This window comes from Panthera uncia, assembly GCF_023721935.1.
Source record: "Panthera uncia isolate 11264 chromosome C1 unlocalized genomic scaffold, Puncia_PCG_1.0 HiC_scaffold_4, whole genome shotgun sequence".
Taxonomy (NCBI): Eukaryota; Metazoa; Chordata; class Mammalia; order Carnivora; family Felidae; genus Panthera; species Panthera uncia.
The window spans coordinates 43,771,248-43,795,176 of NW_026057585.1; the positions used below are offsets into that span (position 1 = coordinate 43,771,248).

The 23,929-nt window shown below is 36.5% G+C and overlaps 1 protein-coding gene across 1 annotated transcript in view; it reads right to left on the reverse strand.

The window, feature by feature from the left end:
* The window catches only part of TNNI3K (TNNI3 interacting kinase), a 290,841-nt gene that overhangs the window by 162,495 nt on the left and 104,417 nt on the right, over nt 1-23,929 (reverse strand). Inside the window, exons 11-18 of the mRNA XM_049617009.1 lie at nt 21,552-21,646; nt 20,812-20,961; nt 7,582-7,668; nt 6,434-6,490; nt 5,370-5,462; nt 5,228-5,285; nt 4,907-5,101; nt 4,057-4,161 (exon numbers count right to left, since the gene is read on the reverse strand). Coding sequence (XP_049472966.1) covers nt 4,057-4,161; nt 4,907-5,101; nt 5,228-5,285; nt 5,370-5,462; nt 6,434-6,490; nt 7,582-7,668; nt 20,812-20,961; nt 21,552-21,646 — 840 coding nt within the window. The remainder of the gene's footprint in view (nt 1-4,056; nt 4,162-4,906; nt 5,102-5,227; nt 5,286-5,369; nt 5,463-6,433; nt 6,491-7,581; nt 7,669-20,811; nt 20,962-21,551; nt 21,647-23,929) is intronic.

The following is a 23,929-nucleotide window of genomic DNA, read 5'->3' on the forward strand; positions in this document are numbered from 1 at the left end:
GGGTGCCTGGGTGGCTCAGTTGGTTAAGCGTCTGACTTCGGCTCAGGTCATGATCTCGGTTTGTGAGTTCGAGCCCCACTTCAGGCTCTGTACTGATAGCTCATAGTGTGGAGCCTGTTTCAGATTCTGTGTCTGTCTGTCTCTCTCTCTCTGCCCCTCCCTTGCTCGGGCTCTTTCTCTCTTTTTCTCTCAAAAATGAATAAATATTAAAAATTTTTAAAAAATATTTAAACACTATAGACCAAAGGAAACATATTATATAGATTTTCTGTTCCACACGAAAAGAACATGGGTTGTAAAAGAAGAAATAAAGCAGGGACACAGAAACACAAGGAGATGATATGAGAAATTATTTGGGTCACAGGAAACACAAAAAGCAAAGTTGGTAAATGCTGATGATGCTTATTTAGTACCATCAACCTCTGTCTATCTCTCTGTTCTGACTTGGTTTTGTTGTTGTTCTTGGGACAGGATAATATAATGTTAAAAATACTGTATGTTATGGATGTCACCTTGGAATTAGTTTCCTTATCAGTAAAGTGGAGATAATAATAGGTATGTTATAGAATTGTCTTGAGATTAACTGAGCATACATGACTTCCTTTCACATTGTGAGTGGTAAATAAATGGTGGGTATTATCATCATTCTAATCATCATCATTGGAAAGAACCACTTCCTTACTCATTCCTACAACTTCTCCTTAGTACATACTTAAAGATCAAAATTAACTTCCAGACCTGTATGGTGAGAAGCTTGCCAAAGGAAAGGCAGAGTTCCTTCCTCTCACTCATATAAATCAACAACCACAAAACCAAAGACAGAAGTGTCCCCTCTCTGTAAGCTGATCAATAAGCTCAAACAGCCTCTTTACTTTGCACCATAAAAAAGTATTGGGAAAATTAGACTACCTAAAAGTAGCCATACTTGTACCAACTATGCCATTGCTTCCTGAAACGCTATTCACCAAAACGCCCCTAGAACTTGGTTCAGTTAAAAACGCATTGATTGAACATCTCTGTGATAAAGAGAAAAGGATCTTTGCTCTTGAAGCCCTGACACACCCAGATTAGTGGGAAAAAGAAAAATGTAAACAGGTCATTTCAATACAAAAACTCAAACATGTCCGAGTTCCTCACTCTGATGTGCATCTTTCCTTTTACCTCTTTCAGTGGGACTTCAGAAGCATTGTAGACATGCAAGGGTTAGTATGCTGTGAGAACACTGAGGGAAGATACACGCCTATTCTTCAAAGTCCAGCTTTAGCCCTACATCCTCCAGGAAGCTTTCCACTCTACTTTGATCTTTGACTTACTCGAAATCCTTTGATTTCCAGTAAAATTGCCACTTAATCATTTTGGTTCCTAGTAATTTTATACCTTACATGGGAAATAAATTGTTTCCTGGGCACGTGTTCTATGTACCCAACCATACTGTAGTAAGCCCTCTAAGCAGAAAGACTTATACTCTTTTGAGCAATATACAGTGTTATATCTGCATTAATCTGAAAAACTGAATGTTTTATTGTTGGCAGATTAAGATTAGTAAAAACTAGTTCACAAATAATAAATGCAATAGTTTAGGACTCTATTATATTGGGTGCACCTATGAAACAGTGTTTTATAAAATTTGAAGACTTTTTGGTATGATTTAAAGCATTTGAATTATTAGAAACAGAAAAATTGTAAATATAAACATATCTGTTACACAGTAAATGTTCTATTTCTACTTTTAATCATCATTTATATTTTTGGTCCTGCTTTACAACCTGGTGGTAACAACTTGCATTTACTCACAGGGCAACAGAATACACATTCAATTGCCCCATAATTGAAGAGTTACAGCTAGACAAAACTTTCGATGATCACTCATTTGTTTTAATACCACATCCAAAATGGTTGTGATGATAAGATAACACTCCTAAAACTCACAAATCATCAGTTTATATTATGCTAACTTATCACTTAAATCTATTTCCTAAATATTTTTACTGAAACTCAAAGAAAAAAATATTTATTAACATAAATGTTTTTAAAAGAGAGGTAAAAAAAAAACCCAAAAACCTAATAACAACAAAGAAATGACCTTTGTATGAAAACTAATCATTTTAAATGGATTAAATCTCACACACATTTACTTCTAATATCTAAGATTCACTCTCATATCTAATTTATTTTATCTCTCCTATCCTTAATATGTCCTCCCTTTCATTTCCACTGCCACTAGTAAAATTCTGCTTTTCATTACTTCTCAGTTAGATTACTGCAACAACTGCTTCATCAGTTTCTTGACTCTCCCATCAAGTTGATCTTTTCCAATGATGCTAGATTAATTATTGCATAACACAGTTCCAAACTTCTGATTCCTAGCTCAACCATTTGCACTGCCTACTTTCTTACAGAACAAAGTCTAAACTACCTAAAGTCTAGGATTCACTGATTTCTGTGCTATTGTTCCAATTTATCTTCCTGAATTTCTTTCCCAATCATATGCTTCCTACATTACACATATTACATACATTCATAGACACTTCATCCACTAAAGATAAACTACTCATTGTTCCTGTATATGCCTTTAACATTCTAATCTCTATTTTCTTAATGTTTTCTCTAAGCCTAGTCTACTCTCCCAAATTCTACCCATCCTTTGGAGCCAAGTTCAAATGTCCCTTCTTTCATGAAGATGTTTCTAAATTCCTCAGAAGTAGTTAATATTCTTCTTTCTGAAATTTTATCGAATTTTAAAATGTCTCTCTTATGGAACTTGTTACTTTATACCTAAAACATACTTAGGTAAGTGTTTCTCTGCTTTACTAAAACTGTGAAAAGCCCTTGAGAATGGAGTGTATGGCAGCTTCACATCATAAGCTCTAATGGGCCAAGTATAAAGGCTTCAAACATAGTAGATCCCCAAATAGTTGTTGAACAAAAGGCTGAATGGAGTGATTACTTTTTAGTAGTCTCAGAATTGTGGACTTTATACAAAAGATTATGTATGGGATCTATATGAATGTTATTGATAATCATTCAATGAAAATTATTGCCTTTGAATAATCTGACTCGTTTCATAAACTAGATCAGTGGTTGTCCAGCTCTTCTCCACAGCTCTTTTGGGACTCCACAGACGTGGCCTGGGGATCTCCCTCCTGGGCAGTAGAAAATGGTAAGTGAACAGATTTCTGTACTCTGCATTCTGCCTTCAACTAAAGCTGCTACATTTTGTATATTGGCCTTCTTGTAAGACTTTGCTTAGAAAGCTTTCACTGTTTAAAAAGTTTTTTTGAGGGGTGCCTGGGTGGCTCAGTCAGTTGAGCGACCGACTTTGGCTCAGGTCCTGATCTCACGGTTTGTGAGTTCGAGCCTCGTGTTGGGCTCTGTGCTGACAGCTCAGAGCCTGGAGCCTGCTTCTGATTCTGTGTCTCCCTCTCTCTCTGCCCCGCCCCACTCATGCTCTGTCTCTCTCTGTCTCAGAAATAAGTAAATATTAAAAAAAAATTTTTTTAGAGTTTTTTTGAAATCCCTTGGGGTTTTACCCCTAGAATACTATAATTCCGTATTTGTTTCAAGTCTCTGACCCACACGAAAATAACTTCACATGAAAACTAGGTAAATGAGCTGCTGTGTTTTTGGCTGAATTTACTATTAGAAAAATACCAGAATGGTAGCACAAAAGTAGGTAATTTAAATCAGGACCTCTTATAATACCTGACTTTGTATGAGACCTGCTATAATAGTCTTTGACCTAAATTTTTGATCTGACTTTATTGACTTGAGAACAAGCTAGCTGGTGAATCTTACAGACATCATTCTCTTTGTGGCCATTTCTCATAGATTTGAAAGATCCCTGAGAGGCAGTTATATAGCTTTCTATTTCTGTAAAAGACAATGACAAAACTTTCTATCACCTAGCCTTAAAGTAGCCTTTCCCCTTACCCACAAAGAAGAAAACTGATTTGCACTGTATCTTCACATATCTTCAGTGAAGAGACACTTAAATCTGTCTTAAACTCCCAGTTAGTTACACAATCCTATGTTCATTATTTGAGGTGGGGGGAATACCTGTTTAAGTCACGGTGTATAATTGGCTGTGTCAGGTTGTGAAGGTACTCCATACCTTTGGCAACATCTACTGCAATAATTAATTTAGACTGCAAATCAAGAATCCTAGAATTTAAAAAAAAAGATTTAGTGAGAATGAAATGGTCAAAGCCAATAACACATCTTTCTAAAAGAAATCAATGGTGTGTGTGTGATTTGTTATTCTGTGTATCTTTCAGCCTTTTTTGCTTTATTGAAGATTAAGTTAAAAATTCAAAAAAATCTGGAAAAATAGGTTTCCACATCAGAAAATGCTTAATTCTAAATCAGTTTAGATATCAACTCCACATATTTAAAATATTTTACTTGAGTTTATAATATTTATAATATTATACTTAATTTTTTATAATAATATAAAATTGATTCTATTTTAATAACTGAGAGAAACCACACTCTGATTATTGTATGCATATATCTAGGAAGTAAATTAGAATTGATTGTGCAGGGCTATTCTTTTTTAACTTTAAAGCATAAATGCTTGGACCCCTGATAATTATTTTATTCTGAGCTTACATATATCTGCTTTATTGGTATGTCATATTAACTTAATTAGTGTAAGCTTCAGTTGCTAATTTAAATTCCTTGGATTTGTTATCTTCAACTGAATTCCTGTTAAGAAAGTACAGAAATATTTCTATTCATTAAAACATAATTCTTGGGCATAAATTATTAGCCATCTTTAAAATGCTACCTTTCCTAGCATTCAGAGATGTCAGAAGGTAAAGGGTCACCCAAGCAGAAAGTCTCTGAGGTGTTGCAAGGATAATTCCAATGACACTTAAAAGAATAAGTCAGAACAAGAGAACCATACCTCTTCTGTTCATGAAGGAGGGAGAATAGAGAACCCCCTGATATGTACTGGGTGACAATGGCGAACTGGCTGGGATCATTCAAGCAAGCACCCACAAACTGAATTACACATGGATGATTGAGCCGGCAGAGAATGGACACCTCTCGGCAAAACATATCCACGTCTGATTTGGAGCAGTAGGTGTTGGCTCGGTAACTGCAAATGGCAGGAGTGGGGAATCCTCAGTCAACAGATGGATCAAAACAAGGGGCTTGCCATGCATATGCTTCTTAAAGTTCACAACTCCAGTCTGATACTAAATTTTCTCATTTGCTCGCTTACCGTTTTATAGCCACTATTTTATTTCTGCACCGTCCTTTATATACTTTCCCAAAAGAACCTAAAATTGTTTAAGAGAAATGAATAAACACATATTATCTTGAGCTCTTGAAACTAACAGCAGACTAGTGTTTTCTTAGGTTACCTGAGCCGATAATCTCATGGAACTCAATTTCTGAGAGTTGAAGATGGAAATGTGAGGGTAATCCAGCCCTTAGGAGGAGGACATCTGCCTTCTCTGCAAATAGGAATTGTTATTTTCTTTTTTAAGATTAAAAAGCACACATGGATGTGTCCACATGATTTACATACATGCTTTACTTAACGAAAAATGTCATTCCCCAGTAACATCTAATTTTCCAAATACAGTTGACTCTTTGGAGATACTAAAACCTTATCACAAATGATCCCTATTCCCAGCATTAAAGTCATGTTAGTTTTCTGTCTCTGTTCTCTGACCTTTGTTATCAGGGCTAAGGGTTTATTCCTAATCTGATCAATAACTGGCTTGTCTGCCTGACATGGCAACCCCGGAGTACAGTTCGTATCACATCATGATAAGGGGTTTTATCTGGTCAACCCCAGAAGCCTACCACAGTAGGCTTAGCCAAATATCCATCAGCTAAATCTCAAAGGGATGCCAGTTAGATGTCAAAAAATAAGTATGTGAATCATTCAGAGGAAACATCCCAAACCAAAGATAATTTAAAAAAAAAAACTTCAAATTCTAGTTACATATAAATTTATAGTTGAATTATATATTTTAAAAATTTTCCTGATTCAATGCTATTTATTTCTATGTGCAGCATCCACACAAGAATTTTCCAAGGTATTACTTATTTGGGGTCTTTTGAAAAATAACTTCTTTGTTCAAATTTATTTTCCTATGGCAAACCTATTCCCAATTCTCCTCAAAGATATTAACATTGGCAATTTAGATTTCATTGAAAGTACAAATGTCTTTAAGAACTTGATCTTTCTTTAATACTTAAGAAATTCTCACTGTTATACCTTCATGAAGCAAGATGCCATATGAAAAATAGTACAGAGGTAAGATTAACTGTGGGAAGAATGGCTTGTTGGTAATATTATTTATGCATGCAAAATAGTCATCATGTATAATATGTGAAACAAAATAGAAAGTTATTATATGTAAGCCAATTGTTATCCTGAGTGATAAAGTGTAACAATTGTCCCATATTGAAATACCTTTTGTCATGCTTTTAATCTTCCCCAAGGGAGATGGAAGAGACACATAGGAGCCATCTAGAAATCAAATTAGATTATAGAGTTGAAGGTAGCCATCATTTTTTTCTACACAAACATTAAACATTATAAAAAGAAGCAGGTGATAAAAGAAATTTTCTAAGAAAACCAAGTGAGAATATAGCTTTAACCCAGGTCTTTCTCTGTATACTGAAACTGCACAGTGAGTGTTTATTTAGAGAGAACACAAAAAGATTAAAAACAAAAAAAACAAGGTCTAGCAGACTCCAACAGATTTAATTTGTGTCTGGGTATGATATTCTCTGGCCTGCCTTAATAGATTACTAAAATGGAACATGACTGCTCTCAGCTCACCCAGGCCTTCCTAGTCATGCATAAGCCTCATAGAAACCCAGTCCAGGGAATGTTAGTTAAACCTGAAGGAACTGCAGATTGGTAAATTAGAAAAACAGCTTAAATGAAGGCTTCCTTCTCGTTTTAAGTATATTTATTTTGAGAGAAGGAGAGAGCGTGAGTGCGGCAGGGGCAGAGAGAGAGGGAGAATCTCAAGCTGGCCCTACACCATCAGCATAGAGCCAGATGCTGGGCTTGATCTCACAAACCATGAAATCATAACCTGAGCCAAAAATCAAGACTTGGATTCTCAACCAACTGAACCACCCAGGTGCCCCAAGTGAAGGCTTCTTTATTTTCAGCCTCACCCAGACATAAGTTTTCTTAAAATAAAGCTAATCTGACATGCCCTCCTCTCTAACCCCAGAATATAATAGTAATAGAAACAAATGAAATAAGTCATACAGAGAAAGACAGATACCATATGTTTTCACTCTTAGGTGGATCCTGAGAAACTTAACAGAAGACCATGGGGAAGGGGAAGGAAAGAAAAAAGAGGTTAGAGAGGGAGGGAGCGAAACCATAAGAGACTCTTAAAAACTGAGAATGAACTGAGGGTTGATGGGGGGTTGGAGGGAGGGGGGGGTGGGTGATGGGTATTGAGGAGGGCACCTGTTGGGATGAGCACCGGGTGTTGTATGGAAACCAATTTGACAATAAATTTCATTAAAAAAAAAAAGGTTTACCTTTGGGCACAATATTGTACTAACAACAAAAACTGAGTAAGAAAGTGATACCTCCTCCAGGCTGAGAATATTCATTACAGGGCAATTCATCCTGCGGTCTCTTATAATGCTTCAGGAGTGTGACAATCGGATCATGTCCTTCATGAAAAGACAAAAAGGACAAAGAGTCTTAACTTCTGTTTGATTTATTCAGCTCACCATATAACTCAAAAGTGACTAGAGACAGCTTGAAGCACAGGCTCTATCTTAAGAGATAATATACTGCAATAGGAATGTAGTACTTTCATTCATTCAGTCAGTCAAAATAATTCACTGAGACTCTACTACATGTGAGACTCTATGTTAAGCACTATATTGGGTGGGGGATATACAAAGAACAGTGACTCTGGTCCTATCCCCAAGAAGCTTAGTGTAGTTGAATAATGATGAGAATTTTTAAATGAGGAAATATGAGGTGCTAAGGGCACCATTAAAAGGGTGAAAAGCACATATGGTAACCAGGAAAGAGGGATGAGTTTGCTTTGATTGAACATTACATTTCATTGGCAACTGCAGTATATAACATGGCCTTAAGATAATTTACATAGGTTTTTGTGACAGGAGACAGCTGGCTGGCTTGCTATCAATATTTGTACTCCCCATTCATGTAGTGATTTTGTCACTGGGAATGGCTGTCCACCCCGGGAGGTCAGTGCCCTGTCATCCCTGCAACTAGTTATGGCCTTGAGAGAAATTCTCACCAAGGGAACATGAGCAAAAGTGATGCTGCTTCCAACTCTGGGCTTTTAGAAAAAGACCTTCTCTACTCTTCCTATCTGCTGGCTGGATGCAGATGGTTGGGAGATGGGAGATGGAAGAAAGCCATCTACTGACCAGAAATGCCCACACTAGACTTTTACACAACCGAGAAATAAATTTCTACTACATAACACCACCAAAATTAGGCAGGGGGGGTGTTATTAATTGTAATAGGTACTTATTGTGTAAGATAAAAAATGCTAAATGCTCCTTTGAGTAGACCAATGATTTTAAATAGAACTAAACTTTTTGATATTGTATTATGTTTTAACTATAAAAATAATCTACTGAAGCTAATTTATACAAGAGAAAAATAAAGTCAGCCTTAAAGACCCTGCCAAAAGACTTGTGAAATGCAACAGAACTCATTGTAAAAATGGTACACTTTAGGAATTGAGAAAGCAGAAGTGCTTATCCATCACAGAGGGTTCATAGTTAACATTGATTCAGAAAACACCTAGCTAATGTATACAGTATATGCTGAGAGTTATGCCTGCTTACCAAATCCCCCTTCAAAAAGAGAAAAAGATTTTAATAGAGCATGCAAGATCGTGAGATGGAGTAATTAAGATACTAAGTAGCATTAAAAGCTTTTTCTGGGGCACCTGGGTGGCTCAGTTGGTTAAGCGAACGACTTCAGCTCAAGTCAGGATCTCATTGTTTGTGAGTTCAAACCAGGTGTTGTAACTCTGTGCTGGCAGCCCACAGCCTGCTTTGAATTCTCTGTTTCCCTCTCTTTCTGTCCCTCCCCTGCTCGCTCTCTCTCTCTCTCTCTCTCTCTCTCAAAAATAAACAAAATAAACATTAAAAAAAAGCTTTTCCAAATGTAATATCTCAACACCAGCTTCTTCAAGAAAAACAACATTGTGATGACGATTAATAAAATTTGTAGCAAAACTTAAATCTACCGAGTTAACAACTGGTGTTCATTTTCTTATCCGTAGATTTCAATTTGTGACTGGTAGATCTATAATTTTCTCAAATCACAGACATAGGTTATAACGAAATAATGAGGAGCCAGTCCTATTCCCACTTTTTCTTTGGATTCTCCCGTGATCACAATCAGGGAAACCTCAGAACCCGAATGGCATTAGCCAATAGGCAAATTTCTAAAGAGACTAGTAGGCAGAAGGAACAGATAATGTAAAGTTCCAAGATGGGAGCAAATGTGACACCTTCAGAAATGAAAGAAGGCCAGTGTGGCCAGAGCATCACAGGCAAGGATGAGAGTGGTTCCAGACTTGGCTGGAGAAACAGATGAGTGCACATCACGTCAGGTAGTGCTTCACAAACTTTTTAGTGTGTTTAAGCATCACTTGGAGAGCATGTTAAACCACAGATTCCTGAGCCGTGCCCCCAGAGATTCTGACTGAAAGGTCTACAGTGGGACCTGAGAGTTGCTTTTCTGACAAAGTCCCAAGTGATGCTGATTAGGAGTCCACACTTTGATGCTACTGATGTGGAGTTTTGGATTTTACGACAGAGTTTGGATTTTAATGTAGGTGAAATGGGGAACACTTGAGGATTTTTTTTAACGTTTATTTATTTATTTTGAGTGAGAGAGAATGTAAGCGAGTGAGCAGAGGTGGAGCAGAAAGAGAGAGGGAGAGAGAGAGAATCCCAAGCAGGCTCCACTCACCAGGAGTCTGATGTGGGGCTCCATCTCACGACTGTGAGATAATGACCCGAGCCGAAATCAAGGGTCTGATGCTTAACTGACTGAGCCACCTATGTGCCCCTGAAGGATTTTAATTAGTAGAAGGACATGACTTGTTTTACCTTTTAAAAAAGATCCTTATTTACAGGTTAGAACTAAGATACACCCTCGTAAGGCTGTTGTAAAGATTGAGATAATGCATGTGATAGGCCTAACAATTTTAAGATATAAATATGCCTTTCAGATCTTTTCACTGCTTTTTGCCTTACTGTTTAGCCCCAAGAATTGTAAATGAACTTGGAAACTCCTTTATGGAACTTCAGATAAATTTTCTAAGCATCAATATATTCCATTTCTATTGCTGCTATTGTTAATTACTGCAAACTTCGTGGCTTAAACAACACAACTGTATTATTTTCTAGCTCTGGTAGTCAGAAGTCCTACATAGCTCTCAATGGGCTAAAGCAAGGTGTTGGCAAGCTTCATTCCTTTCTAGAGGCTCTTGAGGAAGGTCAATTTTGTTGCTTTTTCCAGCCTTGAAAGACCACTGACATTCCTTGCTGTGGCCCCCCTTTTAGATTTTCAAAGCTAGCAATGGCTGGCTGAATCATTCTCACTCCACATCACTCTGACCTCTGCTTCTGCCTCCCTCTTCTGCATTTAAGGACCCCTGCTATTACACAGAGCTCACTGGGATAATCCAGGATAGTCTTTCTCTAAAAGTCAGCTAATTAGCAGCCTTAATTCCCCTTTCCCATGTAAGGCGGCATACTCATAAACTTCAGGAAATAGGCCCTGGACAGTTTTGGGGGGCATTACTCTGCCACCACTCCCAGTATGATGAAAATTTCAGTGTGCTCTGTTTGCGTGTTGGTACTGCTTCCTGTTGTGCACCTCCCTTTCTTTCCCAGGGCTGATGGTCATTTTAATCTCAAGATAGAAGTAGCACAACCAACAAAAAGTTATCTGGAATTAAAATTCCCCTTCATCTGTCCTGCTGCTAGATTCATAGGTTCTGAGGTTTGTCTGCTCCTGTCTATGCTTTCTGCCCCCACTTTAATAGGACCTGTGTTGCTTTAAGTTGTTCTTTTACTTAATTTGGTCTTTACGTGTTTGGGACCAAGAAAAACAAAACAAAACAAAACAAAACAAAACAAAACAAAACAAATTATCTTATTTCCGTTTTTCCTTTGGGAAAAATAAAACAACCTAAACCCCAAGCATTTACCCAAGCATAACAAAGCTTAATTCACAAAGCCCACATCCCTGCCTGTCTCAGCCTCTCTGTTGGACTGACTGTGGCTGACAGCAGAGAGGGAGAGGGCCTCCTGCTTTCCCTAGTGAAGCAGAAAGCCGCATCTTGAATCCTGACCGTCTGTGTAAGTCCGTGATCACACCCTTGATGTTACCTTTCATTTCAACAGCTCTCTTGGCTCCACTTGCTCTGAGCAGTTTTAATTTCCTGCCAGCACAGTGGCACAATTTGCTGGCATTTTCTTTGGGATGCTTTTCATCAAGAGCCTAATGAGTGCCTGGGTTCTGGCTGATGATAAGCACGAGGCTGCCAGGGAAATGCCAAGAGGCCCCTTGGCTCTGGAAGGCATCTCTGCCTGATTTCCCACCTCCTGCTAACTATGGGCTGAGGCGCACATGTATGGGAAATTCTCCACTGCTATCACTGCTCTGACAAACTACCAAAGTGTATGCAAAGAAACCTGAAAACCACTAGGGCCCAGCTCCCTGATACTTGGGCACAAGGAGTTAAGTAGAAAAGTGCCTTGATGGAACTCACTAAAAGGACTTGTTAAGGCAAACTCCTGATAATGGATATACCCAGATAACCAAGGCACACTAATGGAACACATCCAGAGATAATCAAACTTCCACCAATTAAATAAAATGTTTTCCCATATCTAAGAATTTACTATCTACATCCAAGTATTTTACCCAAAACAGGAGGTTGCTATGTTATTAGCCTAATGCAGTTATAATAATGCTTTGCACATTCGGAGAATTACTCACTGGAGCCCATGAAGGTTTTTGCCAGCTTGGAGTGTCTTTCATATCTTGCGCCCCACTCTTCCAGTCTGTCTGTACCATTCAAATTCCATGTTTTCCCTTTAATTCATCTCCTGTTGCTTTCCTTATACTTGGGAGCTATTTCTCCCAACCTCAAATTGCTTTGCTTTCAGCTTTCTGAATATCTGTATCTTAAAATCTAGGTTGTTGTGTAAGGCTACACGTCCATTCAAAGGGCTGTTACATAGACAGTTTACTATGTATGTCATGGTCATATATGTAACAGAGGGTTCCTAATTATTCAAGAAGGAAAAGGACCCATCTTATTATATCCCTATAAAGTTGTGTCTCCACCCCCACCACTTCGTCTTACGAATAACAGATGCTGTTTATTGCTATGAAAAATTATTTTAAGTACTAGGTCTGAAGATTAACAGTAAACGACACTGGTACTAAGATCTTCTCCCAGATGTTGTGACTCTGAAGCCCCCTGGGTCTGAGGTGGAGAACATAGGGATTGGGTCTTGATTACATAAGCTAAGGAATTCTTATTGACTTCACATGTCCAAAATGCCCAGGTGATCAAAGGAGCAGTCTCAGCCTTTCTTTGGACTGCCTCAAAGAAGAAAACTTTCACAGTAATGGTATAGATGAGACTTTGCTCAATTTTGTTATCTCCCCTTGCCTGCATGTTAAAAACTCATCTTCCAAAAGCATTGAAAAGTGGGACCAGAGGATGGCTCCTGATGTTTGTTTTTCCTCCTGCCAGTTCTGGTCTAAACACTGTCATTTAAATTAGAGGCAAGAAAAATTCAAGATTTGCTACACCATCTCATCACTTAAATCTGAAAGATGTTTTCATAAGAAAGGGTACACACATCCCTTTCTCCCCATATTCTTGTCCCTTAATCACCAGGCTCAAACAAGAATGCTGTCAGTCCTTCTTCACTTTGAGATAACAATCCACAATCACGAATGCTTTTGCCAAAAGAACACTATATAAACCAAGTCACTTAGCATTCTTCTTTCCTCCTTTTCTCTTCTTCTTATTTGGCTTTTTCCCCCCTTACTTTTCCTTCTATAGATATTTATTGGGCATCCATTAAATACCAGCTCAAGTAACATCTTCCCAGGGAAGCCCTCCATGACTTCTCAGTTTTAAATAGTGTCCTAAACTTTTTACTCACTGTTGTGTTTCCTTTTAATTTTATTCATAGGACTTATTATCTGATAGTTTCTATTTGTTTTCTTGCTTATGACCTGTCTCTTCTGCTAGAAATACAAACTTCCTAAGAGCAAGGGAATACTGTCTAACTCACTGTTTCACCTCAGTTCCTAGCACAGTGTCTATCACATATTAAGTATGTAATATCTTTTTTTGAATAAATGAATGGAACTGGGTATGAGAGATGTAATGTTGAAATATAAATGTCCTCAATCTTGTAACAAACAATTTCTAGTAGAAAAGAGAAAAATTAATTATATAAATGCTGACTCAAATTTTATTTGGCCAAGTTCTAGGAAGGAAAAGGTAGCAAATGCTGTGAATGTGCATAGCAGTGTTATTTCACAGTAGGCTAGAGGATTCAGGAAAGAGTTCCTTGAGCAACTGTCTTTTAAGCTGAACTTGAAAGATGGATATGAGTTGATTACGCAAAAGGGGAGGAGAACAGTGTTAGAGACAGAGGGAAAATTTTCACAATTCCAATGCATAGGAATAGGAGATTTACTTAGAGCACACTTTAAAATCATCTGCCTATTAAAATTTAAGCACAGATAATAAGAAACCCACAATATTTAAAGAAATATCTACATAGACAACAGAATAGTGATAAGTGGTATTCTTGAAAACATCAACTATATTATGACAAACCAGATGCTATTTAGTGAGACATAGAACAGAACGTTATGACTGAAATATCTGCTTATTCTCTAATCCACTTCAAAAAACATGTATTGAGCACCTATTAGGAATCAGTCATTGAATTAGCTTTTTGGAAGACAAAAAATAATATCTCAAATGTTTGCTCTCAAAAAGTTTATAATTTGTCATATGTAGAATTTAAGAAACAAAACAGATGAAGATAGGTGAAGGGAAGGAAAAGTAAAATAAGGTAAAAACAGAGAGAGAGAAAACCACAAGAGACTTTTAATGATAGAGAACAAATTGAGAGTTGATGGAGGGGAGAGGGCTGGGAGATGGGCTAAATGGGTAATGGGTGTTAAGGAGTTGTTGTGATGAGCCCTGGGTGTTATATGTAAGTGATGAATCTCTACATTCTACTCCTGAAACCAATACTAAACTATATGCTATATGTTAACTAGCTTGAATTTAAATAAAATCTCAGAAAAACAACAAAAAACTTTTCCAGCTGACAATAAAATAAAGGTTTATAGTTTGGTAAGGGACACAGTGTTTCAATATGAAGTGGAAATATAGAAATAGAGATGCACATAAGGTTTAATAAAACATAATGAAAGGACATGTATGCTAGCCTGGAATGGCAGGGAAGACTTTCAGGAAGAGAGGATCTGTAAACTGACTTTTGAAAGTTAGGTAGAAATGAGAAATTGATAGCGTGGAGTAGGGTAGAGAGGATGGGGAGGGTGTAGAGATAGGACTGTATGAGAAAAGGCTTGGAAACATGGAACAACATGGTATATATGGGAAGAACAAGTATTTTGTATTACTATCACATGAATACATACTGTCTTACAGAGTAATTGTGTACACATGGTGAGTTAATGCATATGAAATATTTTGAATATGCCTGGCACAGAGTGAACCCCGAGTCAATGTTAGTGATGCAGTGAATGTAACGATGATTGTGGCATGTGGGGTCACACATGTGAGAGGAGTGACTGGACATGAGGTTTGAGAGATAGGAGGGCACAGGGCATGGGCACAGGATTTGCCATGAAAATACACTGGAACTTTTACTATAGGTAATAATGGGTTACTGAAAGATTTTAAGCTGGGGAATGCTATGGCCCTGTTTACACCTTGAATACTTCTTTAAGACTATAGTTAAAAAATGGAATCAAAGATGCTGAAGACAGAAAGAAAGGAAGAAAGAAAAAAAGAAAGAAAGAAAGAAAGAAAGAAAAAGAAAAAAGGAGTTATGAGGCTATTAAAATGGATCAGAAGAAAGATGAAAAGGTTATGAACTAAAACAATGACAGTAAAAATAAAGAAGAAAGGATGGATTAAAATGTACCTATGAAATAAAATGATGAGAATTTTTGATTGAATGGATATGAAGAAAGGCAGATTGAGGGAGAAAAAGTCATCAAGCATCAATCCAGATTTCTGACTTTAGTGACTGAGTGGATGGTGGTGCCATTAATGACAGAATGAATAAGAGATATGGTAGGAAAACTGACTGATGAGGACAAAAAAGATATTAAGTTCAATTTTGGACTTGCTGAGTTTTGCATACTTGTCAGATATCCAGGTAAAAAGACCCAGCATGTTAGTTGGTATGCTGGTTTGAAAACATGGCTACAAATCCTCTGACACTTGTCCATGACTGAGGGGGAAACCCAGCTATAGTAAGGGGACTTGCAAATTTGTGCTAAAGTTTTAGAGTATTGTTTTAAAATATATCTTCATGCAACCATACAAATTAGAATAATGCTTTTAAGTTACTTTTTAAATATTTTGATTAGTGATTTTCAAAACCTCCTTGATCTTGCTTTAGTCCTGAGGTTTTAAGATAAATGGTATTGCTTGATTCATAAATAAATATAAACACAACAAAACAACACATGTGTTTATATATTCCAGGTTTGTCTAGTGGTGTTTGGCAGGGATATAAACCCTTCAATGATTCTAATATGTCAATATGTCATATTTCTTACTGGACACTAAAACATGTTGTAAATTAGGAAAGACTATGAGATTTGGGGGTTATATGAAGTTTGACTGAATCTTTGTTATACATATAATAATAACAAATATCATTATTTTTATTGAGAATCTGCTATGTTCCTGACACTTAGATGTTATCCCAAAACTTCAGAATTCTGTAAAGTGGTTATTAATTTACTCATTTTAAATTTGAAGATTAAGACTTAGAGATGGTTAAATGACTTGCCCAAAGTCATTAAATACTAAGGATGGAATTTGGACTTAGATCTATCTGATTCTAGAGCAAGGTGGTAAGAGCTTGAAATCTGCCATAAGACAGAACTCTGTTTGGTACCAGCTATCCACTTAAGAGCTGTGTGGTTTGGGCAATTGTGACTTAACAGCTCTAAGTCTCAAACTTTTAATCTATAATAGAAAGGTAATCCCAATTTAAAGGGTTATCTTGATAATTTAATTATGCATGCATGTATATGCTTGTGTAATAGGCATGTAATGAATGTAAGTTCTCTTCTACTATCCATTTTAGTATATGCAGCTTTTTACATAGTTATTATGTTTCAAAAAATATTTCAGTGTGCTATCCCCCTACAAAAATGAAAGTTCTGACCATTCTAACGAGAGTTGATATTATTCTATTTATTTATTTTTAAAAGAGAGAGTAACTAAACATGTAGAAAGGTAACCAGTATGCATAAAATGAACACAGAGTTTGAAATACCATCTAAATCTTTTGTTTCTTCCTTCTTCTACCCCACCCATAATTTACTCTAGCACACTAAACTAAGTAACTAAACTCCAAATAAGTAAGAATTCAATATAGAAGAAACTTGGGAACTTATAACCCACTGATGAAGATTTATCAAAAAAACTTAATGAATCTACTCTTCCTTCAACTCCTCCCCACTCTTTTCTTTTAGTTATTTTTTTTTACTGGCTGAAAACTGTAGAAACTCACAACTGTAAGACTTTATTACTTTTAGAGGATACACGATAGTACGTTTACTATAAATAATTCACACCATACTACACTTGTCAAAAGGAATGAACAAAGTATATATCATGGTACAGGAGCCTTGATTTTTATTGTTTTTGCTCACTTACTCACTAATTCTCCAACTGCAGCTCCCTGTCACTGTGAATTAGAGTGGTTCTGATGTATACAAATATTGTATTCTGTGTAATTAGATATTGGGATAGGAGCCTCTGTAAATTACTTTAACTGGTGTCAGTACTGAAGCAAATAAGAAGTTTTTAGTTCTGTTTCTAGTTTGGGTTATTTTCTGACCCTAAACAGCCTGACATAAAGAAGTGCTTTTCTTTGTCAAAGGCAGCCTTTTCAAATCTAACTGCCAGACACACTATTGAGCTATGTGTTCAATTCTAATTGGCTGAGATCTTTTCAATTCGGCAGTTTCATCTTTAATGCAATGGATGTAAGATTATGTGTAGGTCTTTTCAATGGGTTTTCCATACTGGTGATTAGGGCAGAGGATTTGAACATAAGCAGGCTGCTGGCTATTTCTTCTGGCCAATTTAAATTGATTCATACAAGTCCTTTGTACCCCAGGGAAAGGGCAGAACAAATCCAAGTGAGTGAGACAGCTATCGCTACTGTTAGATGGAATAGTAGAAAAGAAGGGAGGGTGACAGGCTAGAGGAGGGGAAACACTCTAAATATTGTAAAATTAGAGCTCTGAGCAGTCTAGCAGAGAAATATTGCAACTTAACCAGTAGGCTTCTGTGTAGAATCAAGTTCACAGGGAAAATTATTTCCAAGATTGATTTTGATATCTTTAGGGTAAAAGGGCTATGTAAATGGAAACAGTTCTTCATATCTGATTCCACAGGGACCCATAGTAAGTGAACTCTTTTCTGAATTTCCAAAAGAGAGTTGATAACTCTTACAAAACTCCAAAGCATCCCTGAAATGAATTTGCTATGTCAGAATAGCAGAGGGTAAGCTAAAAATTTTGTTGGTGTCAGGTAAAAAATTTTTCTTAGAAAAGATCGGTGCTGTTGCAAAAAACTCCCAGTTTTCTACTAAGAGGGTAGACTAGGATGAGCTATTCAAATTGGATGCATCCAAAGAGTACTCCTTTTCAAGAGAGACCCTGGTTATAAAGCTCCCTTTGGGTTTATCTCTCCCAGGAGAGAATAAGGTATTGGGTAAACCACGATGGGACCATTTATATAACATCTCTATCCTATGGAGAAGGAACTTCAAGTGAAGCCTTAGTGTTTTCTCAACTCCATCTCCAAGTTTCTCAGGAAAATCCTTAGTCTGCTACATCCGTCAATTTGGTGACTCCCTACCTAAGGGAGAAAGGAATGCATTTCTTTATCCAAAGGAAACAGGGACAGTGCACTGTTGACAATATTTTAACAAGGTCATTTCAATCTTTCCTGAACACACAAAAACAACTCAACATTTTTCTACCAAGAGAAAATAGTAACAATTTTCATTTTGTTGGTTTTGACTTGTTCTGCTCTAGAACATATGCAAAACACCCATCTGTCTCCTGAGCACTAACATTCAGTTTGTTAAAATTCATAGTAATAATGAAATGGAACACCGATGCCTATCACATTAGTTGAACAAATAAGGGTGACAAGTATGGCATATGTTGCAGAGACCCGTGGGTAAATCCTCTATGCTAAAAGATTTTTGTTGTTGTCATTCAATACAAAATGTTGGGAACTTACACAATGATTCATTGTTTCTTAAAATGTGGAATTCCAGAAAAACTAAAACTAAAACCAGTTTTCAACTATCACTCTCAATCAACTAAAAACAAACAAAGCCAACCCCTGTGAAGAGTTACCTACAGCAGCTATATCTGAGCTGTCTTCCGGAAGACTAATGCTTTGTAAACAGCCTTTTTTCTGAAATTCAAGTTTCTTGAGAGACACTGTCTGAGAATCACTTGAATAAATGCAATGTGTTGAGTAACTAGAACTTAGTAAGGCCTCCTAAGGCTTCAGAATATGTAGGATTTTCAAAGAGATACTCAAATACAGACTACCAGGAATTTATTTTATACAAATTACAAGGTCATTATAACTAACAGAAATGCATTCAGAAATTCATCAAAAGTCATGTATGTGAATGCTAATAGCAAAAGTATTCCTAATAGTCTCCAACTGAAAATTATCCAGGTGACCCTAAGCAATAGAATGAATAGTGATATAACAAAACATTATAACAAGAATTAACAATATACAACTGCCTGCAATAATATGAGTGAATCTCACAAATTGTTGGTCAAAAGAAGTCATATCAAAAAATGTACATACCATAATGTTCCATTTATAAAGTACAGAAAAAGGCAAAGCTAATTTATGCCCCAAGAAGGCAGTGGTACCCTCTCTGGGGAATGACTGGAAAAGAATGTAAGTGGATATTTCGAGTGCTGGCCATGTACAGTTTCTTCATCTGGATACCGGGTACTGGATGTGAGTTCAGTTTGTGAAAATTCATCGAGCTATAATGTGAAAATTTGTGTGTGTGCACGCATGCACACATGTATATTTGCACTATACCCAAATAAAAAGTATAAAACATAACAGGCCTACATCTAACTCATTTCTTACTATACTATGTCTGTTCACTTTTCTCTATTAAAGTAACTCCGATAATCAATTTTTCACTAGCAGTCTTCAGATTTATACTTTTCTTTCTATGTGCTTACAACTCCCCATTTCTATCAATGAAACCCCATCTCTCTTTTAATTAATAGAATTTAATGTCCTATTTCAGGCAGAAAACCTTTTAGGTCAAATTGGTAGCCTGAGAAATCTTCAAGTTTAGCAATTTCTCTTTTTTAGTATGGACTTCTACTAGCATTTAAAAAGATAAGAACACTTCTTTATGTGCTTTAAACATCCTAATAAGACAGCAAAGGTGGGCAGCAAAGTTTGATATATTTTAGGTATTTAGTTGTAACCCTCTGATTTCAATGATGATGTATACCATTTCATTTCACCTGAATTTATTTATTTATTTATTTATTTATTTATTTATTCACCTGGAAATTTAAACTCCATAGGAGAGTATGTGTATAAGCAAACCTTGCTTATGAGGTACATATACATCATTAAGCAATGACAGAGGTTGCTCCATTGTTGATTATTTCTAATTTCCTCTCCCTTTAAATGAAGAATTAATTTTTGTCACCTTTATTTATGAACTACTGCTATTACTACTGTTACCATTACTGAAATACCAATTCTTAGTACTTACTATGTGCTAGCCAGTGTTGTAATCAATTTGCCTACATCCTCTCATTTAATCTGTACAGTCTTGTGAAGAAGTTGTGATAATTCCCCTTTTTGTTTCAGGTGAAGAAAGTGAACGTCAGCAAGAATAGGTGACTTGTCCAAGATCAAAGAACATGGTTTGATGTAAACCCAGGTGTTCTCACATCAGAGCCCAAAGTTTCATCATTTTGAGCTGAAGTAAGTTTATATGTATTCACTAATCGTTGGCTCCCTTACTTTTTCTAGATCAGTCATTGTCAGCAAGGTTAGATGTAATAAATATTCCTTTCCTTTGTATTTATTTCATCAAAAGAAATTTGAATTCACATAAAAATTCCCATATATAAAAGATACAGTGTAGTTCTAGGTCTACTCTAAAAAAGTAACTATTGTTACATATCACAATTTTATTTCTATAATACCTAAGAATTTTATAGCTCATTCTCTTTTTAAAGTGCCAGTACCAAGAGTGCCTTCAGCTCACCTGCAGCCCAGGAGTTGGCTGCCTTACTGATGGTCTATTGGACTCTTTGATCAAGTTCCCAAAGTCTCAAATATAATCTACAGAGGAAATCAGAGTGCACAAGTCATACAAGCAAAAGACTTGTTGATGCATTGACATAATCTATGCACACAGTTCAATGTATCACTACAGAGATGCAATGGTGAAAATATATACCTTTTTCATAAGCCCACATCAAACAGGTCTGTTCATCTTTTTCACCACTAGATCTGCTGGGATCACAAGCTACCAGATTCATATCAGCTCCATTATCCAGTAAGAACTGAACCAGGCGAATGTGACCATGGTAGCAAGCAGAGTGCAATCCTATAATAGAATGAAAGTATGAAAGGACAAAAGAGGCAAACCGAACCCCAATTTTCAAAAGATAGTTATTACCACATCATAGCATTTTTGCCAGAGATATAAATCAAAGATAGATTTCTTTGATGAAAATTTAATTCTACTTATTGAACAAACATGACATACTTCAAGCAAAAGAAGTATCCTATTCTAGTTGATCTTCTAGACAGATTTCCTTATGTTTAGCACAATTTCTAGTATTTCTACATCCACTGAAATTACCAAGAACAAGTGTTAGCATCCTTTTACAAGAACAAAGACCCCAAACAAGTGTTTTTCTTGAGCAGCAAGCCAGGCTAAGGGGTCAGTCTCTCCTGGTACAGATCATAATAGATACATCAACTGTAGATAATTTAGCACAATAATGAAACTGACCAAAAGTCAGTCTGCTTTTTATTATCACCATGCACCATCAATTCCAAATGATGTCATTGATAAAATATCCCTCCTCATTAGGGTTGACCACTCCCTCTTTTCCCTTCCCTCTTGAGCATCCCACTATTCTTAAGTATTGATATACATCAAAAACTGGTTATGTTTCACTAATGTCTTACCTGTGTGCCCATCTCTTCCTTGGTGGTTGATGCTTATAACATTCTGGTCAAGAAGAAATTTAACCAGGTCAATGCTCTTACCATAGGTACAAGCACTGCAAAAATACAACATAAAGAAAACAAAAGACTTCTGTTATGGGTTGAATTGTGTGCCCCACAAATTAATATGTTATAACTTACAACCCTTATAACTTCACAGTGTAACTGTATTTAAAAGGGTACAATTTAAAGAGGTATTTAAGTTAAAATGGAATCATTAGGGTGGGCCCTAATCCAATATTACTGCTGTTCTGATAAGAAAGGAAGATTAGTACACAGGTGACACAGACCGAGGGACAATCATGAAAAGGCATAAGAAGAATATGACCATCTACAAGCCAAGGAGAGGTGTCTGAGAAGAAACCAAATCCACTGACATCTTGATCTTGTACTTCCAACCTCAAGAATTGTGAGAAAATAAATTTCTGGTGTTCAAGCCACCCAGTGTGTTGTATTTTATTATGGCAACCCTAGAACATGAATACAGTCCTGATTCACCAGGCTATTCCAGATGCTAGTGTGTATACAAGAGTGTTAAAGAGACAAAGAAGGGAGAACGAGGAAAGGAGAGAGAAGGAAGTGATAAAAAACAAGCACATGTGGCAATAAAATCCTGAGATTCCCAAATCTGGGCCTTCGAGATAAGAAGTTGAATAAAACTTCTAGTGTACTATTATTAAATATTTCTTATGATGCTCTTTTTCATAAAAGGAGGAAAGATATTGCAAGTTTCTTTCAGTTTTACCTATAGGCCCTAGGCATTCTGCAGGACAACTGAATGGGGGAACTTAGAAGGGTCCAGAGAGATTTAGGTGAAAACTTGGACTTGTGATTGGCATCTGAAGTGGGGGGTGGGCAGTTTTGTGGGCCTGAGCCCTTAACCTGTGGGATCTGACACTAATTCCAGGTAGATAGTATCAGAATTAAATTGAATTATAGGACACACACTTGGTGTTGGCAGAAGATTTGGAGAACTGCTTGGTGTGGGAACAATTCACACATGGCTAGGATCCTGTATTTTGAAGTGAAGTATTGAGTGTTTTTTCCTTCCAGACTCAGTTCTAGAAGAGGTAGTTCTCTGGATCTTACTATTTCCTCTTTCTGAGATGACCTTGCCCAAATCCTTATTCTTTAATTAAATATCATTATTTTCTTCAAAGAAATACATTATTCATCTAGCCGAACTGTTAGTCCATCTATGAAGACTTCTTATGAACCAAAGGCAAAGTTCATTGCTATCTCCACTGTTTCCTTGTCATTTCAGTCTTATGGCACTTATCACATTGCATTATGGTAATGGACACACCTCTGATTACCTTGATATCTTACAAAAGAGTTCCTTTAAGGAGGGAAGGGTCGGTGTCATCTTTATGTTTTTACCAGTGCCAATACAAGGCAGGTCCTTAATAAGTCTTTCTTGAATAATTGAATGGATAAAAAGCTGCCACTCAGTGCAAAAGATCTAAGCACCATTAATTATTCACATTATAAGTAGGACCCATAACACTATACTTTTAATGTTCCATTGTCTGAACTGTCTCATTGTTTCTTTTCAAAGTGACCATTTACAGGAATTGATGAGTTCCGAATATATACATACATGTGTATACATATGTATTACATGTGTATGTTTGTGTGTGTGTGTGTATATATATATATATATATATACACACACACACACACACACGAAAACAATAACAGAAATGTATTGAATGCTTTCTACTGAGTGCAAAGCACTGTGATTTTTTCATAGAAAAAATTTCAGAACCAGAGTGAACTCCTCATGTAAAGGGAAAGTTTCTTTTATAAATATGTGCTTAAAGTGAATAGAATAAAAATATTAATATGTTATTCGTAGTAGCCACAGGGTTATACAAAATAAAACGATTCGATACATACTTTTAACTCACTTCACTGAACTTGTCATAGAGACTCTAGAGGTGACAATCATCCTTTGATTATAGTTCGTTCCAATTTATGTGCACAGAGTAGCAAAATGATTTGAAAACTAGCCTAAGGTGTCAGCCTTAACAAGCATGACCTAATGGGGAAAGAGGACACCAGTAACTGTACATATCAGTTCTGCCAATTATCCCTTTGACCAATTTTGACTGAAAGCATGGTCCAAAGAGTTCTTGCATCTGTTCTGTTACAGAACATGCAGAACACAGACATAATATTTTGGTATTAGAACGTGAAGACATATAAAAAGCACAGAATTTGGAATCGGGTAGGTATTTAATACATGATTTTCTAGTCATAATATTCTCTGGCAGATACTTACCTTCTCTGAGCCTCAATTTTCTCGTCTGTCAAAAAGGGATAATAAAACCTACTTC